The 9,211-nt window shown below is 56.6% G+C and overlaps 1 protein-coding gene across 1 annotated transcript in view; it reads left to right on the top strand.

Annotated features, from left to right (window-relative positions):
- IPPK (inositol-pentakisphosphate 2-kinase) overlaps positions 1-9,211 on the top strand; it is a 48,552-nt gene that overhangs the window by 21,162 nt on the left and 18,179 nt on the right. Inside the window, exons 10-12 of the mRNA XM_021710945.1 lie at positions 2,395-2,674; positions 4,600-4,750; positions 5,321-5,423. Of these exons, the coding sequence (XP_021566620.1) occupies positions 2,395-2,674; positions 4,600-4,750; positions 5,321-5,423 (534 nt within the window). The remainder of the gene's footprint in view (positions 1-2,394; positions 2,675-4,599; positions 4,751-5,320; positions 5,424-9,211) is intronic.

The following is a 9,211-nucleotide window of genomic DNA, read 5'->3' as shown; positions in this document are numbered from 1 at the left end:
GGGACGGGTTTCTCCAGGGGCCCCTTTGTGGGCGCCTCTGGCCCCGTCTTCACCTCGTGAGCCATCACACACAGGCGGCAGCTGGGGACGGGCCTCTGGCCACTGCGGCAAGTGTTGCATTTGCGAGAGGAGGCGGGCTGTGGATGGGGCCCTGGGCTCCCTGGACGGGGCTCGACGGCCGCTGGTGCACTGGAGGCCCTGTCCGCTCTCCTGCTGCCCATGAGTGCCCTTCGCAGCAGGCAGCCTGTTCTTGACCTGCTCCCCGGATCTGGCTTAGAAGCCCGTGGGCCTGGCCGCTGGTCAGAGTGATCCCCTTGTTCCCTGTCTGCCTCTGCCTTCCCAGATCCAGGAAGGGAAGACTTGGGCGGTTTTTATTTTAACTCTTCAAAGGACTTATGGAACTTGATGTTTAAATCCTGGATGTAAATTCCCTTTCATCTGGGGATTTATTTGAAGCTGTGGTGAGACTGGCATCTTATTCCAAGTGGACCCTTTTCTGACCTTGTCAGGCCCACACTAAGGTCCGTGGGGCATGGGACTCCGGGACCCTGGCTGTCTGCTGTTTCTGTGAAAATCAGCACAAAAAACCCCTGAGGATAAGCAAACAGTTTCAAAGGAGATGAGTTAAGAGAAAGGACGCAGAACGGCTTTTTAACATGACTGGGCAGCATCTGTGCACATCATCTTTCATGTGTCCCATCAGCTTTCCTACCAGCCTTGTCTGGTCTAGTAGTCTAACCCAGCGAGGCAGAAAACTCCTGACGCCCTGCAGTTCCGGGCTGGAGAAGCTGGGTGGGTCATGGCCGGTGACCCCACACAGACACCTGTGTTGAGAGCTGATGGGAGCTTGCGGGGAATAGGCACTGTTTGACACAGGGCCACTGCTCTGTGGCCAGGCGATGGCTCTGTGAATACCACCTGAGGTCTTGGGAGGGGCTGTATTTGTTGGTGTAAAACGCCACCCACCCGCATCCCAATCCCACACTGCCCTTCCTGTCCAGAACCTGGACCCTGATAGGAGAGGCCTTTTGCTGGGAGCAGTCCCTCAGTGGCCCCTGAGCCTGGAGGTGTGGGACCAGCTTCCCTGGGGGCCCAAACGACCCTCTCCTGCCCTCGGCCCACCGCCCCCGCCTGCCTTCCTTAGCCGGCTTACCCTCCCTGCCTCCTGCCCGATGTGGCCAGCAGTGGTCTCAGTTGTGTCCCGTCATCCTGAGGGCTCAGACAGTGCCCAGACAGCATATGCTGCGGGCATATGCCGCGGGACCCGTGAGGGAGGAGAGCCCACCCACACCTCTTGAGAGCGGGGCTGTCCTCCTCTGTGTTGGCGCCTCCTAGTTATTCCCAAACGTCGCTGAAACACACTGCTTTCCATCCCATGGCTTCTGAGGCCAGGAGCTGAGCTGCCCGTCCCATCTGGGTTTGGCTCAGATGCCTCTTGAGGCTGTCTCACTGGAGGCTTCGCTGGGACCAGGGCCTCGGAGCCCCGCCTCTGTCCTCCTCCTGCGGCTGCCCCGTGTGGTCTCTGTGATCTCGGGAGACAGCCACCACAGCGGGAGCCACAAGATGCTTTGTGCCTTGATCTCATGGGGCTGTATTTTGTGGGTCACACTGACCAGACCCAGTGTGGAGAGGACGCCAGGGTGTGTCAGGGACAGTGGCTGCTGGGGGCTGTCCTGGAGGTGCTGATCACACCATCTTATGGATGAGGAAGCAAGTTTCAAGGGAAGTCGCCACTCTCCTGGGGTCAGCCGCTGCGCAGGGGCCTTTGCCCTGCACCCCACACAGGCCCTCCATAAAGGTCGTGGCGTCAGGCCCACTGGCCTGGCAGCAGTGTGCCTGCCTGCACCCTGGGAACGTCCAGAGCTAAATGGTGGCATTGTACGGGGTTCTTTGCTGGGCTTGGTGTAGGAAGGCAGGACAGTCTTACATGCGAAGCTTGCCATGTGTGTGACACCAGCAGCTTCTCCCACTGCTGGCCCTGACTCACCCAGCACCCAAGTCCCCCAGCGGCCTGGCCCTGACCCTGGGACACACTCCTCTGCAGCACTGGCGCCAGGCTCACCTTTGCCTGTTGGAGCTCTCAGGGAACTGGGCTGGTGTCTCTGGGAGTCTGTCACTTTGTGCAGCTTCCGAATGTGCTGTGGGTCATTGTCTGAGGGTGTTTGTCAGGCCAGGCGCCGGTCTTCAGGTTTTGAGAACTTTTCCTTTCTGTGCCCTGGGGGATTGCTCCTTGGTTGAAGGTGGGGCACATGAGGGCTGCCTTCCCGGAGAGGCTGGTGTGTGCGCGTCTGTGCCAGCGGGGCCCTTGGCTGCACCCCGCCTGGCCGGTGCTGGGCTCTGAGGTGTTCTGGAGGCTTGATGGCTGACACCTCCCTTTCTCTTCCCTGCCTGGAGAACGGAGAGCTGATTTATGGCTGCAGAGACGCCCGGAGCCCCGAGGCGGACTGGAGCGAGCTCGCACACCACCTGAAGCCGTTCTTCTTCCCCTCCAATGGCCTGGCCAGCGGGCCCCACTGCACGAGGGCCGTGATCCGGGAGCTGGTGCACGTCATCACGCGGGTGCTGCTCAGTGGCTCCGACAAGGGCCGGGCAGGGCCCCTGAGACCAGGGCTCGGCCCGCGGGGCCCGTGTGTCTGTGAAGCCAGCCCTTTCAGCAGGAGCCTGCGCTGCCAAGGTAGGGCCTGGCCTTCCCCAGGCAGGCGGTGGGGGCCTCGGGACCATCCAGTTCCCACGGGCAGCCAGGTGGAGTTGGCAGCGTGACCTGGCCCAGCGGCATGTGTGGGGTGCCGCAGGGTTCTGCCAGGCCCCCCAGATGGGGCTTCGCGGCTTCTCACACCCAGCGGAGGCTCCTTTTCTCGCCTTTAGTCTGAGTTTGTAAATTGCAGGACACTTCTGGGCTGTAGGTTTTCCCCAGGAATACTGTCCGTGAGTTTGTGTGTCCTCTCTGTGATGTACAGAATGTGTTCCCCTGTGTCAGCTCTTTTGAGCCTCATCGCAGCCCTGGGGCAGGTGTTCTCAGCCGGCTTCTTAGATGTGAAGAACTGAGGCACAGAAGACCTTCAAGTCTGGGTCTGACTGCCGAGGGCTGACTTCCCAGTCTGGTGAAGACAGACTTGCAGGGCTGTGGACTGCGGACGCCCTCCTCAGGCGGGAGCTGAGCCAGGCCAGCCACTCTGCATGTCGTGATGGCTCGTGAGCCGAGGCCACTCAGGACTTTGGGCGGATCACAGAACCAGCCCTACTTGCGTGTGACCGGAAGCTGGTGCTCTGCTCTCTACTCTCCCCCAGGCTGATTTTTTTCTTGCCACAGATGAATTTTGTGGGCTTTTCTTCTTGTTACAAACGTAATCTCTAATTATTTCAGAATATTTTATTAAAATTATGCCCATAATCGGAGCATGTAACTGTTTTTAAGGAAGCACATTTGTCTGGAAGGACATACAGATGGTGCCGGTCGCTGAGGGGATCTGGGTTACCAGGTGTGACACACGGGCTTTTCCCCAGGCCTTCTGGGACACGCAGACAGAGAGAACCAAGCACAACCCATGGATGCACAGTGTTTAAAACAATATGATCATACTCCATGTGTTATCTTGTCCTGATTTTTTTACTTAATCAGCACAAGTCTGTACATCTATTCAGCTTTCACTGACCACAGTTAGGCGTTCTGCTGCACAGATATCCCATAATTTTAGGAAATCTCCTCTAGTTGGGCATGTAGGCTTTTCCTCCCATTTCCTCCATGTCTCATGTGGCCACGCGTGTCCTGCTGGCTTGAAGCCTGGAGAGCCCATTTTGGCAAACAAGCGTCATCTGTGTGTAGTGCCCCCCCCCCCCACCGTGGATCTGCAGGTGGCTGAAGCTGCTCCACTGCAGACGTGTTCCTGCCCCATCTTCACCAGGTTCCTTAGTTTGGTTCTTTTTGGGAGATGGCTGCTCCCTTCAAGGGTAGGAGGAGATGGTCTGGGGCGTGGTGCTCGCAAGCTCCCTGGGCAGCTGGTACACAGCAGGGGTCAGAGGACTGTGAATGGGGAGTGGAGCTTTGTTTCTTAGCCTGTCTCGACGCTAACAGGTCCTCAGTGGCTTTGACCACTGTCCAAAGCTCTGTGTGGCCAGTTCTGAGCTCGTGCCTGTGGCTAGCCCAGCTTGCCCATCTCACACGGTGGGCTCATGGCTCTAGACTCTGCAGACAGGGCCATGGGTTGTCCTCCCTTAGTTGTCTTGCAGACCTGGGGTGTCATGATCTTTTGAAATTCTGTGCCTTGGCCTGTTGAGAATGTCTAAGTCATGAGGCGCCTTCCGGGCTGTGGTGATCCTGAGGGGAGAGTTGTGTTCAGAGGGTGCGGCACAGCCTAGGCATGCGGGCATCCAGCCCTTTCCTCCGAGCCTGGCCTGGGGGTCTGAGCTCGTTCCAGCCCCAGCACTTCTGTGAGGTGGGCACGTGGTCTGCCCCAGTGCCAGGCGGGCCCGGTCCTTGCCACGCACCGTCCGTGTGGCTGAGCCCGAGTGAGCCCTGTGGTCTGCGCCGGCCTGTGTCCCTCCACACTTTTCCGTCTTTGATAATCAACCTGCTCTCGTTTTCCCTGATGTTCTCGGTAGGAAAAAACACCCCAGAGCGCTCGGGGTTACCGAAGGGCTGTCTTCTGTACAAAACCCTCCAGGTGCAGATGTTGGACCTGCTGGACATCGAGGGCCTCTACCCGCTGTACAACCGGGTTGAGCAGCACCTGGAAGAGTTTCCTGAGGAGAGGTGAGGCAGGACTGGCCGCCCCGGGTGGCCTGAGGGGAGACGGGGGCGGCGCATCAATCAAGCCTCCCAGGGGAACGCCACCGGCTGGCGGCCCTCGCCCCAGGCGCCAAGGCCCAGCTCTGGCATGCAGTTCCCATATCCGTTTTCAGAAAGGAAACGAGGATGAAGGTCCCATATCCGTTTTCAGAAAGGAAAGCACATCTGCGAGTCAGGGCCAGGCCTGCAGAGGGCAGTGTTGCTCCATGGCCGCGGCTGCTCCTGGGGTCCCCAGTTGCAGTGTTGGCCGAGCCGACGTCCTGGGGGTCACACCTGTGGTGCCTTCGCTGCGGTTTCTGGCGGGGGCCGGGGTCCTCTTCCTTCCTCACTGGCCTTCACTGGCGCCTCTGACCAGAGTGTCACTTGTCAGGCACGGGAGAGGGCGGAGCACCGGGGCTCACTGGCTCCAGCTTTGCCGGGTTCTGGGGAAGCCTCGAGGCTTCAGAGCCCCACTGAACATGAAGAGGCAGTCGGCCTTGAGGAAACAGTCTCTGGGGCTTTGCCATCCTGTTTCTACTGTTCTTTCTTCTTCAGAAAAACCTTGCAAATAGATGGGCCTTACGATGAAGCATTTTACCAGAAGCTGCTTGATCTGTCCACTGAGGACGACGGGACGGTGGCCTTTGCATTAACGAAGGTGGGCAGATCCATCCGGAAACATGCTGGATGCTCCTTAGACGCTTAGCACCAACTTGGGTTTCCTCCCACCTACCCCTGAGGATTGAAGCAGGAAGCATGGGAATCTGAAACAAAGTGGCTGAAGTTACTCCCAGGTGGACAGGGCAGGTGATGGTATATTTAGCTCTTTTTTTTTTTTTGAGTTGGAGTCTTACTCCATCGCCCAGGCTGGAGTGCAGTGGCATAGTTACAGCTACCCCAGCATCAACCCGCTGGGCTCAGGTGATCCTTCCGCCTCAGCCTTCCAAGTAGCCAGGCTAATTTTTTGATTTATTGTAGAGATGAGGTCTCGTCAAGTTGCCCAGGCTGGTCTCGAACCCGTGGCCTACCAAAGTGCTGGGATTACAGGCTTGAGCCACCACGCCTGGTCTTATATTTAGCGCTCAAGGAGAATTTCTCTTGGTTCAGTGTTCCCTGGCCCCCCCGTCCTGAGGGAGTGAATGCCCTAGCAGGTCCAGACCCCAGGGGCTGCCTGTCTGCATTCCTCCTCAGCAGCCTAGAACAGGCTCCAAACCCGTGGACCCTTTCCACAGGGCCTCATTGGGGGTCTGGGCCCCCACCTCTGCCTCTGTCCCACCCTGGGCAGCTTCCTTCCCTCAGACCCGAGACTGAGGGGCAGTCTGGGATGGTCTCTTAGGGAGAGGCCTGGTCCTGTACTTCCTGGTTCTGTGAAATTCAGGACTCCACAAACTTGGGTAGGAAGAAAGCTGCGTCTTTATTTCCACTAAATTTTACTGGAAATTGAGCATTTCTTTCCATTATTAATGTGGGAATGAGCCCATGGGGTCAACAGGACTTAGGACTTTGCCACTAAGAAATCAGACTTTCCACTTGGTAGTCACAGACACCTTGAGATGTGGTTATGTCCATCACTGCCTGAGACATTATGTGTTGCTGTGCGATACATTTGTTTTTCAAAACATTTTGGTGTTTCGCATTGTCACGCTCTATATTTTATAGCATGCATTTAAAAACGTTCTGGCCAGGCTCGGTGGCTCAGCCTGTAATCCCGTGCCTTAGGAGGCCGAGGTGAGTGGATTGCCTCAGCCCGCGGGTTCGAGACCTGCCTGGACAACTTGGCGAGTCCTCATCTCCACAATAAATTTAAAAAATCAGCCGGGCATGGTAGCGCACGCCTGTAGTTCCAGCTACTCGGAAAGCTGAGGCGGAAGGATCGCCAGAGCCCAGCAGGGCGAGGCTGCGGTGGCCAGGAGCGGCCACTGCACTCCAGTCTGGGCGACAGAGTGAGACTCCAACTCAAAATAAATAAATAAATAAAAACGTTGTTCCAAGAGGGGTCTGTAGGCTTTCCTCGGCTGCCAGAGGTTCTGCAAGACCTGGGCACAGGGAAGAAGGCCTGTTCTGGAGGGAGTGCGCTGACACTCCTCACGTGCACGTGCTCAGCTGCTCCACGGCCCTGGCCTCACCTGTCCTGGTGTGTCGACTTGTGGCTCCCGCGGGGGAAAGGGCCCTGAGTGCTTTCTCTGGCCGAGGCTGCGGCTGTCTGTTTTTTAAGCACCGAGGTTGTCTTGCAGAGCCCGAAGTGATCCTCTGGAGCCAAGGACCCTAGCGGTGTCAGTGGAGGCCCAGGCACTGCTGTACCCAGGGTGGGAAGGGTTCATCCCAGAATGAGGCCTGTGGGTCAGGTTAAAGCCATCTGCCACATGCTATCTGCAACCTGGCTACATTGAGTTAGGAATAAACAGCGATGTTGCTTTTTTTTTTCTTCCAAGATAAGAAACAAGACTTCATTTCCCTTTTTTGCGTTTCTGTATTTCACTTTCCACCAAGCATGGATTCCTCTTCAGTGTTATTTTAATCTTTTAACTTTCTATGTAACTGTATCTTGTACGTGGCTAAATAAAGATGTCAGAATAACCCTGAATGTGCTGCAGGGGACCTGGATCCCTCCCCACTGCTGATGGGGCAGGACAGGGCATGGCCCCTCTGGAAAACAGTTTGGCAGGTCCTTACAGACTAAGCGTGCAACTTCCCTGCCACCCAGCACTCGCGCTCCTGGGCGTTCATCCCAGAGAAGTAAAGATTTACGCTCACCCAAAACCCTTGCAGAAACGTTCGCAGCACTTCTGTTTGTGAAAGCTAAACCCTGGGCTGGGTGCAGTGGCTCATGCTGTAATCCCAATGCTTTGCGAGGATCACTTGAAGTAGGGTAGGAGTTCAAGGCCAGCCTGAGCAATGTAGTGAGACCCCCTTCTCTACCAAAAAATGTTTTTAAAAAAGTTACCAGGTGTGGTGGCATGTGCCTGTAGTTCTAGCTATTCAGGAGGCCGAGGTGGGAGCGTCACTCGAGCCCAGGAGTTGGAGGCTGCCGTGAGCCCTGATTGCGCCACTGCACTCCAGTCTAGGTGACAGAATGAGACCCTGTCTCCAAAGAAAAGTCAAAAGGAGCTAAACACTGGAACAACCCGCATGTCTTTCCTGCAGCAGGTCAGGCAGACTGTGGCGCGCCACACCGCAGGACTCTGCTCAGCATCGAAAGGAAGCAGACTGCTGATACAGCAGCTGGGGTGGGTCGCCAGGGGACTGTGCTGGGTGACCAAAGCCAACCCCGGTGGCCGTGCACGGAATGATTCTGTGTATTCATCGTTCTTGAAATGCCAAAGATTAGTGCTCGCCCGGGCAGGGCAGGGTGGGTCTTGAAAGGTCAGAGCGAGATCCCTGTGGTCATCTGACTGTGCTGTGTCTTGGCTGGTGGTGGGTGGGTGCACAGACCTTCACGGGATGATATCTCTCTCTCTCTCTCTCTCTCTCTCTCTCTCTCTCTCTCTCACACACACACACACACACACACACACACACACACACACACACACACACACCCCACACGCGTACACACTACATTGTAAAGCCTGGGAGGCCTGAATAAGAACTGGGATCGCACCGAGGTCACGCAGCTCCTGTGGCGAAGCTGTGGCTTCGCTTTGTGAGCGAGCGCTGGCCTCACAGCCTGTCCATCCGTGTCGGGCGGAAGGGGCTGCTCTTCTCTTTTGGGAAGGGGGATCTGGGAGCTGCACCCTAGAGAGCGTATGCGGCTGAGCCCAGGGAACGGTTCGCGAATATTCCTGCACTGGGCGCCTGCGCTCATGTTGTTTCCCTGAACCCTGCAGCCCCGAAGGGGGGTGTTGCCTTGCAGCCCGCAGTAACCCTTGTGTCTGCTGTGTGGTGCTGGCCGCTGAGGTCAGTCGCCTTCTGCAGCAGGCCAGAGTGTTTCAGGCTTCGTGGGCCGGCCGGCCCGTTGCAGCTGCTCAGCTCTGCCTTTGCAGCTAAGGCAGCCATGGGTGAAACGTAACTGGCAGGGCGGTGTCCCAGGAGAACTTCACCGACAAAAAGAGGTGGGGTGGGCAGGGTTTGGCCGTGAGCCCCTTGTTTGCCGACCTCTGCATTCTTGCTTGTCAGTTTTCTGATTCTGCTTTTGCTCTAAGGCCTTGGGAGTTATACCTTCTGTTTATCTCCTTTTAGTGGTTACTTGTCCAGTTTGATCCTGCATATTTAAAGCCAGTTTAATTTAATCAGTTACTTGGCACCCCTCAACCTCCATACGATGTAAGGACTGCAGACACTAAGTTATGGTTATTCTCTTCCAACTGTCATGCAGTTGTTGTCTGGTATTCTGTTTGTCTCATCTTTTTTTTTTTTTTTTTTTTGAGTTGGAGTCTCAAACTGTCGCCCAGACTGGAGTGCAGTGGCCGCTTCCGGCCACCTTAACCTCGACCTGCTGGGCTCTGG

This window comes from Carlito syrichta, unplaced genomic scaffold (assembly GCF_000164805.1).
Source record: "Carlito syrichta isolate Samal-C Ts95f unplaced genomic scaffold, Tarsius_syrichta-2.0.1 Scaffold301698, whole genome shotgun sequence".
In the NCBI taxonomy this organism is placed as follows: Eukaryota; Metazoa; Chordata; class Mammalia; order Primates; family Tarsiidae; genus Carlito; species Carlito syrichta.
The sequence above is the reverse complement of the archived record's forward strand: the minus strand, read 5'-3'. Positions and strand labels throughout refer to the sequence as shown.